The following is a 21,026-nucleotide window of genomic DNA, read 5'->3' on the forward strand; positions in this document are numbered from 1 at the left end:
CAGAATTTAAGACCCATACGAGGACATATAACAGAACTGTGGGAACACAGCAAACTCTGGTTATTTTATTTCAGCAAACCTCTCTAAGGAATTTCACCTCCATGTAAGTTTAAATGTGAGAGGTGAGCATAGTTATAAAACATCCTATATAGCACCTTCCTAACCATTCATGCAGTTGAACTTTCAATATAGATATGAAAGTAGAGGGAAGCATTTTTCCAAATTTTATTTAAAAATTCCATGGAAAACATGGAAACTGTCTTAGGAACCATTTTCTCTTTTAAAATTATGCTTTTGTTGAGATTCCCTTCCAACTCTACAATTCTATCATTCTATGACTAGCTATAGCTCTCTAGCATCTCAGACAGGTCTCTCTCATTACCTGCTGCCAGATTTCTTTTCTAACTTAAAAGTGCCAGGGACTGAATCTAGAAATTTCTGCTTCCTAAGTATGTGCTCTGTCACACAGGTATGCTCCCCCTCGTTTACATAATATATTTTCTATTCTTAAAAGTAGTAATTTTAGATTAGATGCCTAAATATTGCAAACTTACATGTTTCCCCAAATTTCCAAGCAATTTCCCCCCTTGTATTCAAAAATTCTGGAAATTTTGCATCTTGACTCTAGGGTAGAAGTCCAGGCATCTGACCCATCTGATACAGTGAATGACAGGAGAGGGATACCAATGTGGCTATAGTTGTATTTCCTTCCTATGGACAAATACAACCTGCATTAAAAAACATATCCTCTTACAGATGAACCCGAAGGATGACTTCAACAGGGTCCAAATGACAATTCTGACCCTTCTCTGCTTTCAAGAAATGCTCTCCCCCTCTCTTTGTACTTCTTCCACTTTCATTTAATCATCTTAATAATTTTTTTGCCTTTGACAAAACCATTAGAAGCTGCTTGTTTCTGGAAACACATCGTTATATAGGATATAGAAAATGTTCCCAGATTATTATTTTGTATGTATGATAACATATAAGTATAGAAGACACTATCTAGCAATTCTGCATTGGAATAATTATTTGAGGTGATTTACAATAATTATTTCTTCATTTTTACTGGTACCATGCAGAAGAGGAAAGCAACAATGGAACAAAAATACCCCTTTATTTGAGTTTCCGTATACTAGCTTCTCATCATATCACACTTGCTTCATGTGTACTACAAAGCCTTCCATGGCAGACAAAATCAGAGTTGAATTAATGCCATTTTTGTGTGTGCAAATTTGACCCAAAGGAAATTACAAGCAGTACAGTCCTGGGAAAGCTGAAACCATGCTTTTTCTGAAAGTTGCTCTCAGTGCAAAGGATTCTAGACAGTAGTTTCTGTTCTATTAGTACTAATGCTTAGAATCTAAGCCATAGACAACATAAGTTAGAAATGAATATGAAAAGGAGGGGGGTAATCATTTACGTTATTAATCATTATTACTTTAGAGATGTGGCCACTGTTCTCTGTTATGGAGTTATGACAAGTATTAGATCATTACATTGGTTCCAGGAATAACCTTTAAAGAAAGTTATAATGGAGAGAAAGTAAAGGCAGACAGGAAGGTGATACTTGTATCCCTAGGAAAAGCATGTGTCCATTTCAGTAAATAAGAGTTCTACTTACATTATCCATGAAATTGGACTTAAATCCTCCTTCCTGCTGTCTTCTCAATTCCTCTTGGCGCAACATCTCTTCTTCACGGCGCCTATGTTCTTCTTCATGTCTAATGGTTTTGCACAGAATGCATCTTCCTAAGACACTTATTACATCTTTTCATTCCGAAAACTATAAAATCATTCCCTTCCAATATCACAAAAACATGATTTTCAATCTTAGAACTATAGCCCCCATATGAACCAACCCAGACCCTGCAATCATTATCTGAAGCCTTTCTTCCTGTGCCTCCTCCACAAGTGGTCTGGAATGGGCCTTTTTTGCAGTAGCTTCCAGCACCAGGCAGAAACATTTTTCTTCTCCCAAGCCTTCGGCTAATTAAACTATCTATGGCCCTATGTGGAAGGGTTATTGTTTTTGTTTGTTATTATGTTACACATTCTTGTGTTTTTATACTATAAACTGCCCTGTGATCTTTGGTTGAAGGGCAGTATAGAAATTTAATTGATGGTGATGATATCATCATCCATCTACTGTTCTCTGCTTTATTTGTTGTATTTTGACCACTTTCTCCATCAATAAGAACATAAGAGCCTGCTGGATCAGGCCAATGGCCCTGTTCTTGCAGTGGCCAACCAGATGCCACAGTTTGTATTCTTTTTTGTTCTCTTCATTTGGACAAGACTTCCATTTTTTGAAGAATGCCTTCTTGCCTATAATAGCTTCTTTGAGTCTGCTCATTAACCATGCTGGCATCATCTTGGCCTTCATAATACCTTTCCTCATCTGCAGTATAGACTCCAACTGAGCTTCTAATATCCTGTTTTTAAACAACTCACAAGCATTTTGGAGTGATTTGATCCTCGCCCCATGTTACTTTTAGATACCTCAAGAACCTATGTAAACATTCAACATAGTAAAATATAAGCAATGGTTTTATAACAAGTTCTAAGGTTCCTGAATTACTATACTATAATTCCTGTAACTAAAATGATGGAGAGAAGGCATCATAAGCGTTGCATCAAGAAAACAAGGCACTAGCCCTGGCAGCTACTGACACAACCTCCCACATCTGTGTCATGGTCATGGGACTTTGTAGTCAGTCTCTAAGTAGTCAATTCACTATGTATGTGTTTTAAAGGCTACAGAGGACTAGAGCTAGTTTTAAAATGGTATCTCAAGTTATGAAATCTCATTTCACACATCTAAGGGCTATTGCTCTAGCATGGATTTATAGAATACCTCAATTGTATTTGCTTTCGTTTCTGTAACTCCTGATTTCTAAGTTCTTCCAAACGTCTCAATTCTTCCTGACGCCTCATAAGATCTGTGAAAAGTCAAAGCAGCAGCTAGCAATTATCATTTTAACAGGAACAGTTATCAATATAAAAATAGACACTAAAAAGCACAATGAAAAGTTATGTTACCTATAAACTGTGTCGCAGATTACACGTGCACTTTAGACCCCAGTCACAGTTTTATTATTATTTTGCTACTGTGATTTTTTTATAAAGCAATGATACATGATGCTTACATTAATAACAAAAGGAATAATGGTTGTTCACTCCTGACCTAGTGCATTAATAAAGGCTGGAGTAAAATATTTTAATGGAGGCAAGTTTACATTTGTGGGTCATGGAGTAGAACATAGCATCAGAGCATATACAAAGTGTCAAATAAGTTTGGTCATAGTATGTTTACCTACAGGTAGCTCTGGACATTGCACAAACTTCCTGAAAAATCCCTGCTTGTGGCTTGCAAAAGTATGGAAATGTTCACAATGTATAGACACTTTAGATATATATTTCCTGTGACAACACAGACCACTTTCAGTAATTATTCAGTTTATGCAATAAAAATTACAGAATAGGAATGCAAAATACCTTGTCTCATCAGCATTAACTGGTGCTCATGTCGAGCTGCTTCCATCTCTGCCTCCAGTTTCTCCTTAGCTTCTCTAATGTTTCTATCAACTTGTTCCCGCTGTTGCTTTTCCATTTCATCAAGAGCCTTCCATCGTGAAGCATACTCAAATTCAAATGTTCCAGGTTGAGCAAAACGTGGTGGCTGTTCTCTTTCCCTAGGAGCACATCACATTTGACATGAACAGGATGCATTCATAAATGACAGAGCAAAATGCAGTTAATTTACAAATTTCTCCATTATTTAATCAAGTCTTCCTTACGCATTCTAAAGAAAATAATTCGTTTCTTTACTTATATCTAGCTCATTTAAAGCCAAACAAGATGTAGAGGCAACACACCTGTGTGTTCAAAACACACATCTGCATGAAACACATAGAAAGAGGAACAGTTCAGGGCAATTTTTTTAATCAATTGCGGCACATTGGTGCAGTAGACAGAACCTTCTCCCAACAGCTTGCTACTGTGCAGCCCCTATTTCTCAGTCAGGGAACCTCTCATATAAGCAACCAAGGAGACAGCAAGGGACAGTGCCCCTCACTACCTGCCACTGATCCCTTTGGACACAATCCTGAGAGGGAGGGAGAAACCGATTGGGCAAAGAGGAAAAGCGATCATGACACTCATCAAAGCAGGGGGAGGAGTTCAAAATCTTACCAAGAGCCCTCCAAAAGCTAGAGCTAGCCCCATCTCTTGCACTATTTCTAATTCAGCCAGCTTTTTTTGGTGTGGAATGTGAGAATATTTCATAAGTTTTGTTATGGCTGAGGCCAGTGAGATGCATTCTAATTTTATGCATCCTTATCCATTAGCTTTCACTTCTGTTGTGGCAAAAACAGAGCCCTTCAACCATGACAGTTTCCCCCTAGTTCATATTATATGTCACCAATCTATTTTAAATAAAGGTATATTGTCATGGCTAGCTTTACTGGTACCAACAATCAAGTTTTTGAATTAGATCCACACCTCTCAGGAGTTAAAGCTTTACTTCCTGTTTTCTAATATTCTATAATGTGAATGTATAAAACGTACTTATGATATTGCTGTGTTTTTTGCATTAATTTCTCAGGCAGCCCATCTTCATCATCAAATTGCTCCATAGGTTCTACAATTACTGGTCGAGGGGTTCTTAAAAAGAAAACAACATTATAAATGAAACAAACTCCTGTAAAATGAAGCTGTGACATAATCTAGTATACCAATTATTACTATAATATGCCATAATATGCCAGTGTCCCCAGTTCACTTATCAAATAGCACAAATAAGCAAAATCTGCATGTTGAGTCTGTACACAAAAATGACTTAAGGAATATTGCTTGCATATAAACAGCAGGGTGCATACAAATTAATTGGCTCAGAGTTGATAGTCATACATATTTATGACTAACGATGAAAGGACATGGAAAGTTACCTTCCATCTCATAAAGAACGCCAATATACTAAGTAACTACTGGCAGCTTTTGCTTCTTAGGGAGAGCATTTTATTTTGTGTGAGATGGTGCAGGGTGACTATATGACAAAAAGATTTTAAACAAAATTACATATTGTGCTGTTTACATGAAACAAGTCAATGTAATTCTAATGTAGCTTGACATGATCCCAGGCATTTTTATATACAAAGTCTATCATTTTTCTAAAGTAGGCTATATAAAGACATGATCCACTTTAAATCAATGTGTTATTTATGGTTATAGCAACTAATTAGTACATACTTGTTTAGGAGATACCTAAACAATAAACAGAAAATGTTGATTTAATGTTGTTTGTTTTTTAATGATTAAAGTCACCATGAGTTAACTATCAACCCGCTCTGTCAAACAACATTTATTTTTATTTAACAAAACCTATCAGAATCTATTGGCTCATGTAGTGGTCTTGGAAACATGTGTACAGATTTTGGGAAAAGGTAATAAAATAATAGGTATACCAGTGCCTTTGAACTCCAAACTCTGTCTTTTATCAATTTTTGATTAATTGAATATAGTTATTATGTAAATCTATTAGAAGCTGATCATTTGACCATATCATATGGCTGAAAGGAGTCCTTGGCTTTTCTTTAATTTGGTTCAATAAGGTAATGTTTGGTTCAATATTTGGTTCAATAAGGTAATGTTTATTTTTATTTCTGAGAAACTGGCTTATAAATGAAGGGTATCTCAGGGTGCAGCTAAATTTATGGATTTTACTTCCATTTGGCAGCCATTTGTTGCTTACATGTCAGCCAAACATGGAGATGGAATATGCAATTATTCATAACATTAACTTTGTATTCTTTCTGCATCAATATGGTTTGTTGTTACACTTAATTCACCAAGTAGAGAATGTACTTTACAGTAGTACCTCAGGTTAAGAACTTAATTCGTTCTGGAGGTCTGTTCTTAACCCGAAACTGTTCTTAACCTGAAGACCACTTTAGCTAATGGGGGCTCCTGCTGCCGCTGTGCTGCCGCTGCACGATTTCTGTTCTCATCCTGAAGCAAAGTTCTTAACCCGAGGTAATATTTCTGGGTTAGCGGAGTCTGTAACCTGAAGCATATGTAACCCGAGGTACCACTGTATTTTGAAGTAATGGCTGTGAACCTGGCTGTTTTGTATTTTTTTTCTTTATGCTATTTCATATTCCTTACCGGATTGTTATTTTAACTTCATAGCATAGCCTTGAAATATTTTTTACATACCTTGAGTTTATAAAACCTCAAAGCTGGGCTCCACTGACTGCAGGCAACTGCTGAAGCCCTCACTGAGCTTACCAAAGGTATGGGCAGTTAAGGAGCTACCTGTGTTATTCCCACTGCCAGCACAATACTCCACAACAGGGTGTTTTGGGGGAAGAGCAGGCCAAGGCCAGAAGTTTGATTTATCCAAGCCTGCAAGCTGATGCAGTAAGAAAAATGGCTGCTGCCACTCTGAGCAACTTCAGAACAGATTTACGATAGCTTTGTAGCTTTATTATTGGTGACACATTTTTACTTCTAAAAGGATTCTCAAAGCTTATTTAGTTCTCTGTGAATACTAACAATCTGAACACTAAAAGGGCCTAACTCAAAATTCCATAGAATATGCATTGGAACCTCAACATCCACAGAAACCGGCAGCATTCTCTACTGAGCAAAATGTATTTCAAGCCAACTGTTTTAAGGTCTGTTGCACCTAGTACTTCATTACAGTTCAATGGCTGATTAAAATAATCCCATTTGCAACAAAAATTCCTGAAAGATTTACTACAGGGGGAGAGGCTTACATAACTGGATACAAAGAAACATGTCAAAGTGCCATGGTTATATATGTACCAAGCATGGAATTATAAAAGCAATTATTATTTTACAACATATCATTTCAGGGCCAGTTCTTAGCCCAACAAACAGACAGAGTGATCACCTGTGTTTGTGGCTAAAGCATACAAAGAAGAGGAAATTATCATATTAAGTGACACGCCACCGACATTTTGACAGCCATCGTAAACAAAGTTTAAATTACAGTAACAACCTTTGGGAATTTTAACTGAACATGCCTTCCCAAGCCATTATGTGTGTTCCTGGGTTTGGGGAATCGATAAAGGTTAGGGACTCTGCTGGTTTACTACCAGTCTTGCTGTCCAGCAATCTCTTTGCCTGAGGTGACAAGAGCTGGTGTCTGAGGTAGACTCCAATACTGATGGTTTTGGGGACTTCTCATCCATGCTGAGGCAACAGACTCTAGGGTGGCTCAGGACTTCATAGCTGCCATGACGATAATGGGGCTATCCCAACATGTCATCAGCCAAACACATGTGGCAGGCCACAATCTGAACCTTGTTTTCTCAAATGGAGAGGTTGCATGAAAGTTGTGAATATTGACATCCGCCACTTGTTATGGTCAGATCACTTCCTGCTGAGGACAATACCTTTGGATGCTTTTGCATCAACATATCAATGCCACTTAAATCTATTCCTTGGTTGCTTGCAGGTTCACCAAAAATGGAACATTGTCAGCTAGACACCTATATAATGTTGGTCTTCTGTCTAGGTTGGCTTCAAGGATAAATGAATTTACCCTAAACTTGCCTCTTGGAGAAAGTTCATCTAAGGCTTCAGGTGCTGCCTCATGATTGTATTGTGGGGTTTTTTTTGTACTCTCTGCCTTCTTCTTACAGTTTTGTACTCTACAATCGGTAGAGTAAGTTTTGCTTGCTGCTCAATTTCATCGAAATTAACCCTGGACCTTCTGCATATTAAGCAGATGGGCATCACTTATTTCACAGAGTTGGGACTGACCCAACAAATTCATGCTCACATAAACTAAGATTTTATTCCAGAGCAATGAATATGGGATTTTTGGGTACAACATTAGCTAAGCTGCACTGTGTCTAGAATCTACATTATGTTTCAGGTATGCCGGAATCACTATCAAGGAGCAATGGGCAGAATAGTTAGAAGGGTTAATACCATCTTGCTAAAATGTGAGTAATAACTAAATGTCTTAGATTAGGAGCGGGCTTTCTCCTATGTCTCTGCATAGTAACATTTTATCCAAGTGATAACTACCATATTTAATAATAATAAATAATAATTTTATTATTTATATCCTGCCCATCTGGCTGTGTTTCCCCAGCCACTCTGGGCAGTTTATGGCATATGTGAAAACATAAAACATCAAACATTAAAAACCAACATCTTACACAATATCTTTCAAATATGCAGACTAAGGACTACAAGTAGAAAAGCCAGCATGATACAGCTGAATTTAGACGCATCATCACCTCTCAGACTAGACTGCTATGGTGCAAGACCCTTCAATTAAGGGCTGCAAAGTATCGTGAGGATTAAAATCATTCTCTTATACTTCCCCCTGCCTTGGATTCCTCTGAAATCTGTAATATATACTTGCTATAAAGTAGAGTCATAATCTTTCACAGAAGCCACTGTCACTATCAGCTTTTTTAGGCTGAAAAAGAAGAAATCTAAACTAGGTTCTGAGACCAGTTCAAATTTCCAAGAGTTTTGAGCAACTTCTCTTGCTACTTTATCAGATAGTCCAATTACATAGTTTTCTTTATACATATACCACAATAAATTCAATCAGGAACTTACGTCGTCAGCAGGAATGCTCCATCGTTGCATCTTTCTAGAGCTTTACGTGCTGGGGGTTTTGCAGCAAACTCTACGAAACCTTTCCCAGTTGCTCTACCACGATCATCTACTACAACAACAGCTCTTTCCACAGGGCCAAATTGAGAGAAAGCTTGTTCCAGGAGCTCATTGGAAACAACAGGTGAAAGATTCTTTACTGTTAAAGCAGCTCCATGAGTAGCAAAACGAATTCGAAGTGGTCTGCTCTTCAAAATAGTTCCATCGAGTTCTGCCTTTGCAATTTCAGCTAGTGTCCTGGATTCCTTTTCAGGAAAAAAAACATATACACATAATGCACAGTTGAATATAACACACCAATAATTCATTTCAACATTTTATGGGGGGAATTCAACTTTGCGCTTTTCAAATTTTTCCAGCTATGCAAGCATTCCAGCTTGCCAGATGGAACAATACCCGTCCCCCAGCGCTGTTCTAGGGGTTCTCCCAACACACAACCCCAAGTCAATTTCAGAATGCATGTAAAGGGGAAGCCACATTATGCAAGCTGAAGTCCTTGTGCGGGGCTTCCATAGACAGGGCTGGTTAGGTGAATCCCACCATATGTACTTAAAATCTGCAAGTACTCTGTATTCTGTTTCTGATTTTCTATAACCAGGCTTCAACAATTCCACTCTCCATTGCCCTCTAGCGTACATGGTGAGCAACCTGTCTTCTTTATAACTTTGAATCAGTGTTAGAAACTGGGATAGAAAAGTTAGGGGTCAAATGGCTTCTAGGACCTGGGTTGTGGGCGCCAAAACAGAATGTCTAGTCGCCGCTGGGGTGTGTGTGTCGGCAACACTTTATTTTTTTGATAAGCATGAATTAATACGCAATTCACATAAGTGACACATTGTTAATATCACATTTTAGCAGAAATTCTTAATGAATGTTTAATAAAAATATTGGCACCCTACTTCAGTTTTCAAAACACCCTACTCCTTATTGTTAAACTCCTTAACATATTGCCTATCTGTAACATATACTTTGAGGCTTCAAGGCACATACATTTCTGTAATCCTTGAGTGTCAGCCAGGCACAAAAAAATGGCACCCAATCCTTTTGAGATGCTCACAAATGGAGAATCTTTAGGTGCAAAATGCGCCTGGCACCCTGCTAATTTCAAACCCTGCTTTGAATCTACAGAGGTGTTTGGGAATTATTATTATTATTAATTTGTATACCACTCTTCATCTGTAACTCGTAGGGTAGTTCACAACATAAAAATACATGATAAACAACACAAAATGCATGATAAAAATAAGAACAAAAACAAACCAATCATCCCCCTAGCAGCTGAACTGTGATCACTGCAACATCCCCTGATGTGAAGATGGGAGGAAGGTTGGGGGTTGTTTTGGAGCTTGAATGCCTAGGCAACACAAAGACAAACCATCCACACATCCACACCTGAGCCAGCTTTTCTTCCTCCATAGAAACCCCTGACTATTATTTACGAGCACCCCCCACCTTTTTAATCTATGAATGCCATGTAATTTTTACGCTGCTCAAAGAACCTCAATTAGTGGGCAGCATAGAAGTCCCATAAATATTCCAAAATAATCTCAGTTTGGTGTTGGGGAAGGAGGAATATCTTAAAGCTGGGGGAACCAATGTGGCACCTGGGGGCACTACAGTATCCTCAAACATCCCTAGGTGTTTGCTGAGGTCCCCAGTCCCACTTAGCATTAAAAAGCCACCGTGTCCCTCACAGAAATTCTGTTGGTGCAAGAAACAGGGGGACGTGTAAAAATAGCCCTTTATCATGAGGCAGCAAGAGAAGCCTAAATAGTTTTCAAAAAGGTTGTGAATTGGTTCCAATATCCCGTCAATGTCTGCTTATCAGAGCAAGTGGGGATAATACATGTTAATTATGATTAGAACAAAGTTTGAAGAGCTCAGTAGGAATGCCTGACCAATGTTGCTGCATTTCGGGCACAAAGAAAAGTTAGTCCTGCTTTCTATCAACCCATGATGTTAGATTTGTGGAGCAGCCTGAATATAGACCAAGCAGTATAATTTAAATTTTATAATTTGAAACACAATGTGTCTCCTCAGCCACCTACTGTATTGCGGCATGCAACTGTTATAAAGAATGGTGGAACCAATTAGATGGGCAGATGATATATGAGGATGGGGAAAACGTAGGTGGCGGCTCACAGTCATGTGAGACCACCCATTAAATACTTGAATGGGGTAACCATTTTGACACAAACTTGAGGAAAATAGTCATGGAGCTTGGGAATATGGAACAGCTTTATCTCTTTTTCAGGATTGGTGCGGACGTTTTAACTCTTGACCATGGGATAGCTCAGGCTGGCTACAGCATAGTGTTCTTATTGCAGCCAGTTTGATCCCAGTATGGGACATCTGCATACAGTCATACCTCATGATATGATTGCTTCTGGTTACGTGTTTTTGGGTTGGCGCACCGCGGCAAACCCGGATGTACCAGAACAGGTTACTTTGGGTTTCGCCGCTCGCGCATGTGCAGAAGCGCTAAATCGCGTCACATGCTTGCGCAGGCGTGCCGCTTCTATTTGCGAACGCTGCGGGTTGCAGACATGCATCCGTTGCAGATTATGTCCGCAACCTGAGGTTCCACTGTATTCCTGCATTGGGGGGGGTGGACTAGATGATCCTCGAGGTCCTTTCCAACTCTACAATTCTAAGAATCGTCAATGGTATTTCTGTTGGGGGGCCTTTCCTCTGAACAGCTTCATACAGGATCCACATCAGTTGCTCCTGGGGTGTTTGAAGGACAGAAAATCGGCTCCATGGCTGCAAATGAACAAAAGCCATTCATTCATCATCAAAACTGGGTGTGAACGTGGGTTACGGAGGACAACGGCAAACGGAAGGAAAAATCGTAAAGGGGCCATACAGCAGGCACGTGAAAGGAGGGGAGGAGGCCACCCGCGTGCACAGCGGCTTCGCGGGGTGGGGGCTTGTGTGAATGTACGCGCGTCTATCGGGAGGAGTGTCGCTCGCTCGTGCGCGCGCGCTCGGTTTCTGCAGCAGAGCCGTTCCCGAGTGAGGGGGCGAGCAGGGATGGACACGTTACGGCCTCGTTCACACGTGAGCGGGGTGGGGGGAGAGAAGTAGAGCGAGGACGGACACTGGAACATTTCCCTCTCATTCTTCTCTCTCTCACACACAGACACACTCTCTCTCTCTCACACACACACACACACACCATTTCCAAGGGAAACCCCGAGCACGCTTCCTCACCAGCCGGATGAAGCCGAAGCCGCGGTCCCGGTTAATGAAGACCTCGCTGGGCTCTCCGTAGCGCTCGAAGAGGCGCTTGAAGTCCTCCTCGGTGATGTCGGTGGGCAGGTTCCCCACGAAGAGGCGGCACCGCTGCGTGTAGCTCTTCTCGCCGGGCTTCAGGAAGCTCTTGATGTCGACGGTGAAGCCGGCGCCGCCGCCCTGCTCCTCCTCCTCCTTCACCATCACCATGGCCGCCGCCGCTTCGTTGTCCGGCGGAGGCTCCAGACCGCGCAGCCCTTTCATGCTGCCGCCGCCCACCATGCTGATCGGCGGGGCGGCCGCCGGGGAGCTGTTCTCAATCCTCACTTGCTTCAGGTTCCTGTTCGCCGACATCGCGCCGAGGGAGGCGACGCTGCTGCGGAGAGGAGACGAGAGGAGGCGGGCGACGGAGAGCAGCTCTCGGGCGCCGAAGCCGTTTCTTTCGGCCACCGGCGACGGAGGGACGAGCCGCGCGCGCGCGCAAACACACGCACACAAAAAAAGGAAAAAGAAACCCAACCCAAAATGGCGGCGGGAGCCCTAACTCGCTGACGACTCGTAACGCCGCCCCGCCCCCTCCAACTCGCCTCCCGCTTTGTTAGTGCGCACGCGCGCGAGGTTTGAACTGCTGCTGGGCAGCGCGCTCGGCTTGGAAGCTCAGTGCGCCTGCGTGTCATCCTCGCGCCTGGACCATTGGCAGTGCGCGGAGACAAAAACGTCCCCCGCGTTCGCTGAATCTCACAGTCCTGGAAAGGGATAGCGGGGGTTACCAGTCACCGTGGGGAAACCTTTCGTCCTAAAGGAAGCACTTCTTTCGTTAATAATCATCCCTGCTCCAACCTACTTAACTTGAAACGCAAAATTTATCATTAGATGGCTGCCACGCAAATAATGGTGACCAATGTACTCAACAAATACTGTATTGTTTTCTGTTTATAATTTCCCCGTTTTTCTTCCTTTTTCGTTTTTGTTTTTTTGTGGGCACTTGATTCTTAATAGTTAAAAGATGGTGTCTCTTGGAGAAGAAATGTCTCTTGTTTTTTTGTATTTTTCAAATTGATAATATATAAATGCCCTACTTGGTTAAACTTTTATTAAAATGGAATAAAAACTTAAAAAAACAAAACAAATTAATTCTGATTAAGAATTGAGGCCTGCACTTGCTTTTCCTCTTGTGCCATGTCTTTTAGAGTGTGAGCCTGAGGGCAGGGAATGTCTCTCCACAGATCCACTCTAAGCAGGGGCTTAGCGTTGGGGGAGCCCTGCCAGGGACATCGCCGTGGTCCATTTTTCAGGGGGTTGCATTGCTCCCACTGCCCTCCCTGAGCCAGCCCTACACCACTTTGCGAGACCACTCGGGGAGGGTGGCATGAAAGGGATGTGGCAGCCATGCACCCCTCGACCCCAGCCTCATGCGATCCCCACACCGCCCTCCTCAAGAGGCCTTGCAAGGCTTGGATCTGGGGAGGGCGGCACAAAAAGGGTGCAACAGTCACATGCCCCTCGATCCCAGACTCATGAGCAAAAGTGAGGCTGGGATTGAAGAGGGCACAGCTGCTGCATCCCCATGCCACCGTGTGTGCCCCCCAGCAGTCTTGCAAGGCTGGGGTCTGAGGAGGGTGGTGCAAGAAGGGTGCAACAGCCATGCTGCTCAGGACTGGTGTCTTGGCAGGGACTGGGCAGGAGCGGTGGGCTCCGTTCCTCCCCAGGCTGAACCAGGCAGAGGGCCTTCTCGGTAGTGGCGCTCACCCTGTGGAACACCCTCCCATCAGATGTCAAGGAGATAAGTTACTATACAACTAACTACAAGGTGACCCAAAAGTAGGGATACAGCTTTAGAAACCACTTTCTTTGTTCTTGTCTCAAGTTCTCATCATTCACAATATCGGTAAAGAAAAATAAAGCTTTTATTATTTGTGAAATATACTCAGAGTCGCAAAGTGATTTCATGCTCTTTATTCAGCTCATAGTGGTGAGGAGGAATGAAAGTCCCCTCAAAGTATCTGCTTTATATACATTATTTACACAATGGGCTGCACATGATTGGCTAATTCCGGAATTCTACTGTAAGCCAATCAGGTTGTGGATTCACTTCTATCTGGAGCATGATTGGGTAGTTCCTGCCAACCAATCATACTGCTGCATTGTTCTAGGACCAATCAGACTGCTGCATTCTGAATCCTATTGTTCTAGGACCAATCAGACTGTTGCCTTTTGGATCCTATTGTTCTAAGACCAATCAGACTGCTGCAGTTTGGATCCTATTCAACTCAGTACATAACAATTTGTTTGTTTGTTTGTTTTTAGAAAGTATACCTACTTTTGGGACACCCTGTATAGTATGGTATACAATATGAAAGCAGCCCTGTGTTGGGAAGTTTTTAATGTTCAGTGTTTTACTGTGGTTTTATAATTTGTTGGAAGCTGCCCAGAATGCCTGGGGTTTTTTCACCTGGAATTCACTGGAACTCAGTTCCAGCACCTCTCAGGTGGGCGCCATTGCCATTCTAAGAGAACAAGGGAGGTGTTCATGGAGAGTTTTGGCACCTCTTTTTCCAGAAAAATAGCTCTGCCCTTCAGCATCTGCCTCCTGAGGCAGCTGCCTCATTGTAGGGCCAGCCCTGCCTATCCCCCAGAATTGATCAGTACAGTGGTACCTCGGGTTACAGACGCTTCAGGTTGCAGACTCTGCTAACCCAGAAATAGTACCTCGGGTTAAGAACTTTGCTTCAGGATGAGAACAGAAATCATGTGGCGGCAGCGGGAGGGAGGCCCCATTAGCTAAAGTGGTACCTCAGGTTAAGAACTGTTTTTGGTTAAGAATGGACCTGCAGAACGAATTAAGTTCTTAACCCGAGGTACCACTGTAGTGAGCAGAAAGATGGCCTTCTTGACAGTGGAAAAGCTTTCCTGGTGCCAACTCTGTTTCATTTCCATGCCAAGCAAATTCATTCTTCTGTCCCCATATATTTCAATGTGTTTTATAACTCTTAGTTTATGGGGTAGCTCTGCTGCCCAATCTTATTAGTTTTATGGCTGTCATTTATGATGCTTTTATCTGCTTTGATGCCTTTTATTTTCATTTCATTGTTTATTGATGCATTAGCCATATTTGCTGCGTGCCTTTCATCACAGTGGATCCTGCGGTGGAATACAATATGCAAATGGCGAATGACCTATATCAGCTAAAAACATTTTAAAAATAAACAAACCTGTAGATCAGATTACTAATAAGAGCAGCAAATATACAATGTTAAAATGAATGGTATCAATAAATATGGACAGTTGTTTTAATGGAAGAAAACTATCTTAACAAATCAAAGACAGAAAACAATAACAACAATTAAGGACAAATGGTTCTGTTTTATTGCCTACATAGCACAAAGGGAACATGATTGGTGATCCCCAACCACCTATGGTTTATTGTGGAAAGACACATTGGGATAACTAATTTTGAAGGATGACATAAATGGACTTTGCTTGAAAGACAGTTTTGAACTCATGTAATATTCTATACTGTTACGAAAAAGGAGCAATGCAGAAGCAAGCACCAGGTGGCTGGAATGGTAAACAGGATGTGGATGTTATTGGATTGTACCGTGGGAACAAGAGACAGTGTACTGAGCACCGGATATTAGCTCAGAGTGACACATGACCCTGTACTGGAAGTACATGGGTGGAGTTTATTCTCTCTCTGCAGGAAGGAATCAGAGTGTACAGACATGTTTTCTCTGTACTGCTGAAAGACAGATATAAAGACATGTAGATATATTGGTACTCTCTGGTAATGTGTTGATGATGTTATTGAAAAATTAAATTAATTAATAACATTTGTAAACAGCTAGTAAGCAGCATGGTGAGCTACTCAATATCTCATCTGTAAAAATTCTAACCTCCTTTAAAGCTCTGGATAATAATAATAATAAAAAAGGAGTATTTTACTGACATCAGAGTCATACTGGAACAGCCCTTCCATTCCAGGAATGAGAAAGCGTAAAATAAACTGTCATAAATAACTGAACTATATTGATAAATGATCTATTCTGAGCACATTCACAAAAGCATTGTGCTAACATTTCCCCTCAAAGCAGCAAAATCCCCAAAACTTGCCATGACATTTCTCTTTCCCCATGCTATTTGCTCATTAATACATTGTTTGTGTACCAACATTTTATATATTTATCGGCCCAATTAAACTGTTTCACAATGTGACATTTTTATGCATGACTGTTGTTTTCCCCAAAAATTTTAAAACAGAAAAGAGCAATAATATTTTTGTTGGGGAATGATTTATTGTGTCCTCAGAGCAGAAGGATTTATGGAGAGCTGCAATGTTTGGTAGGGACTGAGAGCTATTACTGCCTCCTAGTGGGCATGCATTATCGAACATTTATTTATTTATACTATAATAATAATAATAATAATAATAATAATAATAATAATAATAATAATAATTTATTTGTACCCCACCCATCTGGCTGGGCTTCCCCAGCCACTCTGGGCGGCTTCCAAAAAAAATTAAAATCCTCTAATACATCAAACATTAAAAGCTTCCCTAAATAGGGCTGCCTTCAGATGTCTTCTAAAAGTCTGATACTGTACTGTACGGTTGAAGCATTTTACCCTGCTCTTCATCTGAAAAAAGCTCCCAGAATGGCATAGAATGATAAATAATAATAATAGTTCAGGGTTTCCCAAATTCAGGTCTCCAGCTATTTTGGGATTACAATTCCCATAATCTCTGGCCACTGGTCCTGCTAGCTAGGCATGATGAAAGTCGTAGGCCAACATTCAGACAAACAGACTAAAATACATGACACAAGAAGAATGTTGGATTGGGAGGGAAAAGAAAAAAGGCAAACTCAGGCAATAGTTCTTATTGGTTACATGGAATAGAAACAGTTCAAAGAGGAAAGCAGGCACATAGGTCACCTGGTGGTCATGATGGTATGATGTATTTTATTTAGATAACAGCAAATATTTCTAAATTCACACCTATACATACAAATTTGTATATGCAAATCTGTGATGATGCAGTTCCTTTTTTTTTTTTTGCTGTGGGTTAATGTCAAGGTGGGTGTAGGGAGCAATTCAGCAATAATTGGCAAGGTATCAGTGAAGTTGGGACGCGGGTGGCGCTGTGGGTTAAAGCCTCAGTGCCTAGGACTTGCCGATCGAAAGGTCGGCAGTTCGAATCCCCGTGGCGGGGTGCGCTCCCGTCGTTCGGTCCCAGCGCCTGCCAACCTAGCAGTTCGAAAGCACCCCCGGGTGCAAGTAGATAAATAGGGACCGCTTACCAGCGGGAAGGTAAACGGCGTTCCGTGTGCTGCGCTGGCTCGCCAGATGCAGCTTGTCACGCTGGCCATGTGACCCGGAATTGTCTGTGGACAGCGCTGGCTCCCGGCCTATAGAGTGAGATGAGCGCACAACCCTAGAGTCTGTCAAGACTGGCCCATACGGGCAGGGGTACCTTTACCTTTTTATCAGTGAAGTTAACTCTTTATTCAAAGAAACAAAATAGCCCAGGTCTAGTGAGCAAAGCAACTCTTCCCGGCAGATCTTGCCCCAATGAGGCAGTTGCGAGGAACTGAAGGTCCCCACCTTCCCATAGCTCTCTAAGTCACCGCCTCTCCTGGTTCCTTCCCATGCAATCTGAGGCTCCTTTGTCTTGCTTGTCGCTGCTTCACCATCTTCATATCTCCATGGGATCTGGTCACTGCAGGAGGAGACAGCCTGGCTTCCTTACCTGCCTAACTCAGTGCTGCCTCTTAGCCCCTCTCCTCTCCAGCCTCTGCTTCTGCCTCTAATTCTGGACTGCTCTCTGCCACAGCTTCTTCCTGCTCACTTAATCCTCTTACCTCTTCAGCTTTTGACACCTCCTCCCTGTCTGCTCCCTCTTCTCCCTCTGACCACACAATATTGTCCCACCACCAACCCCTTGGCTCTGCGCCATCTTCCCCTGGGGGTTGCTTTGGGGGTTCCCCAGCTGGAGTCTCCCATAATTCCTCTGCATCCAGCCAATCCATGACAGTTAAGTGGTCCTCCTATGCCGAAGTGTGGAACTCCCTCCCAAGTCATGAGGCACCCACGTTGCTATGCATTTGTCACCTGATGAAATCTGACCTATTCCCACAAGCTTTTAATGGCACTTAATTGATTTTTTATGGCATTGCTTCTCCCCCTGAATTAGAGTGGATGTTATGAAGACTGCTTTTATTTTTTTTTATGTAGTCTATTGCACGGACAAAGCAATCCAATTCTCTAGTTGCAGCTGCCATATCCTAAAAGTCAGCAGGCCTGGTTACCATAATAATTAATTGCCCGTGTTAGCTGCTTCATACACTAAAAAGAAATGTCTCAAAGGAACTTAAGAATGAAAGGAAATGCAAACAGACACAACCAATTAAAAGCCCATTTTTTAAATGGCATACAATGCAAAATTCCTAAAATGCTCATTCAGCAATACAGTAACAAAGACAAGTCCTACCTCACCTGAGTAAAAGATGAGCACCACAGTAGAAGCTAACTTAACCACCAAATGCCTGGGTAAATAGAATATATTTTGTTTTGTTTTTTTCCATATAGAACTGGAACCACTGCAAAACAGGAGGCTTAGCGGGTCGCCTCCTCTGCTGTATGAGGGAAAACAGCAAAATATAACTTGAGGTAAATAGTATTTGTGAGCTTTAGCCCTTGAGTGTGTAAAGAACATAATGATACATGTCAGAATGCAAGGTCTGCTAAACAGATGCTTCCTGAACCTATGGTGAATATGGCATGCTTCCTCTCTCAACATTTCAGATGGTGGTCATATGGATCAAGAGATTATGCATGATATTATGAGGTGCTGACAATGTGTTGAGTGTGCTATACAATTTGAAGGAATTACCCACAACCAATAAGCAGCAGTGTGCTGTCCTCTTTGACTTGGAAAAATTGTAAGTGTTATATCCTAATTGTTGTTGTTTTTACATTTTGGAGTAAGAAAGAGGGATGAAATTGCAGTGTTCATTGACTACGCAGGGGATGAAAAGTGCTACTTTTGTTACTTTGATTGCCAGCATGCCTATTTCTTCTGTGGATAATATTGTCTGAATGTTCATTCACAGTTATTTTCAAGGACAAAAAATGATAGACAGCCAACCAGAAAGTAAGAAAAACAGTGACACGTTAGAAAGCATCTATCCATTCAAAGATGTACCAATGTGACAACCACTAAGGACATCTAAGCACCCATAAGATGTCAAAATACTTCCTAAAGACAAAGTACAGTGGTACCTCAGGTTACATACGCTTCAGGTTACAGACTCCACTAACCCAGAAATAGTGCTTCAGGTTGAGAACTTTGCTTCAGGATGAGAACAGAAATTGTGCTCCGGCAGCATGGCAGCAGCAGGAGGCCCCATTAGCTAAAGTGGTGCTTCAGGTTAAGAACAGTTTCAGGTTAAGTACGGACCTCCGGAACAAATTAAGTACTTAACCTGAGATACCACTGTAATCCCTAATCATATACATGGGATATGAAAATACAACCATGTAAGCAGACGCTTCAGTGATGTAGCTTCCTATGGAATATTGTCCATAAAGATTATTATGCTTTGTAAGCCACTCACTAACATGTACACAATTTTTTGCAAACCATGATATTAGAGGGAATCTGGAGTTCCGGTTGTCGTTACTGGGCAGACCCAAACTTAGTTCTATTTTATACCAGTTTACCAGTTATGGCTTCTGCAAATAGTCCTGAAAATTATAGTTTAGTGAGGATGCTTCTAATTCTCTTAAGACATTCCATAGCTCCCAGAACTGGAGTTCCCAAGATATGTTGGAGAGAGTAAAGAAGCTCTTAAACAGTCAGTTGTATACATGCTCCTTTTGAATAACCCTCCACTTTAAAGTCAATGCCAATTTGTTTAGCCAGATGGGCGGGGTATAAATAATAATAATAATAATAATAATAATAATAATAATAATAGTTATTATTGTTATATTATTATTATTTTATAGATAGGAGTTTTGGCTGCAAAATCATAATGGCTATGAATTACATCTGCATAAATGTAAAGTTTTCTTTCTGCAGCTTTAAAACTGTTGTAGTTAAGACACCTGCTTTCTTCACTTATTATCCATGTCCTTTGATAAGTATAATAGTTGCAAACGTTATAACTATAATTACTGTTATAACTTCCGATTCATAGTACTGGGAATAAAGAATTAAGACACTAATCTCTTTATTTTTTAAAAAAGTAAAAGCTGATTTCATATATATGCTAGAAACCTGAGATAATGAATAAACTCTAAATGCTGTCATCCTATATATCCCACAATGGATTTTAGTTTAAGGAAATCTTAGCAAACTTGTTACGTAAGTTTGCTGAAATTCTTCAAAATAGGTTTCAGTGTTAAGTCTTTCTTGCAACAAACACAATAGATTGCTAGTTGTACTTTTCATGAGAAATATTTTAATCTTAATACCATCAGTTAAGGTTTGATTAATTAATTTATTTCGAGTCAATAAATTTGGACATCATACTATACTACACTTCCTAACATCAGGGCTGACCCTGAAAAAAGGGTCAGCACATTGAATTGTGCTCAGAAATAAGCCAATAGCCAGTAGAGTCGTTCTAGCAGGGGACTTGTCTGCTCCCTAAAACCAGCCCCAGTCAACAATTTGGCTGCAACTCTTTGAGCCGGTTGAAGCTTCTGAGCCCTTTTCAAAGGCAGCCCCACGTAGAGAGCATTGCAGTAATCCAGATGGGATGTAACTAAGGCATGTGCCACAGTGGCCAAATCAGACATGTCAAGGAACGGGTGAAGCTGGTCCACTAGCTTTAACTGTGCAAATACACTCCTGGCCACTGCAGAGACCAGAACATCCATGCTCAGGGCTGAGTCCAGGAGCATGCCCAAACTCTGAGCCTCTGTATTCAAGGGGAGTGTTACCCTATTCAACACAGGCTGAATGACTATTCCCTGTTCTGCCTGCTGACAGACCAAAAAGCACCTCTGCCTTGTGTGGATTATGTAGCAGTTATTTCACTTATAATTAGCTGATAAAATTTATTAAAGTCAATTTATTTGTACATCCATACGTAATGTAGATCCATTTTAGAAATGGATCCAAT

The 21,026-nt window shown here is 41.2% G+C and overlaps 2 protein-coding genes across 5 annotated transcripts in view; both read right to left on the minus strand.

Moving 5' to 3' along the window:
- The window catches only part of PSPC1 (paraspeckle component 1), a 60,005-nt gene extending 47,543 nt beyond the window's left edge, over nt 1-12,462 (minus strand). For 2 of the 4 annotated variants that reach the window (XR_008330129.1, XR_008330128.1), the window contains exons 1-6: nt 11,878-12,461; nt 8,608-8,909; nt 4,570-4,665; nt 3,499-3,695; nt 2,858-2,942; nt 1,625-1,724 (exon numbers count right to left, since the gene is read on the minus strand). Coding sequence is in view for 2 of the 4 variants with exons in the window: in XM_053385834.1 (XP_053241809.1) it covers nt 625-711; nt 1,625-1,724; nt 2,858-2,942; nt 3,499-3,695; nt 4,570-4,665; nt 8,608-8,909; nt 11,878-12,252 (1,242 nt within the window). In the remaining 2 variants the exon portion in view is untranslated. Of the gene's footprint in view, nt 1-573; nt 712-1,624; nt 1,725-2,857; nt 2,943-3,498; nt 3,696-4,569; nt 4,666-8,607; nt 8,910-11,877 lie in introns of those variants that run through there. The other 2 variants (XM_053385834.1, XM_053385833.1) reach the window with 2 other exon arrangements.
- Nucleotides 1-21,026, minus strand: part of CENPJ (centromere protein J) — a 209,777-nt gene that overhangs the window by 142,880 nt on the left and 45,871 nt on the right. The gene's annotated exons all lie outside the window — the stretch shown is intronic.

Source organism: Podarcis raffonei, chromosome 4 (assembly GCF_027172205.1).
Source record: "Podarcis raffonei isolate rPodRaf1 chromosome 4, rPodRaf1.pri, whole genome shotgun sequence".
Lineage (NCBI taxonomy): Eukaryota > Metazoa > Chordata > Lepidosauria > Squamata > Lacertidae > Podarcis > Podarcis raffonei.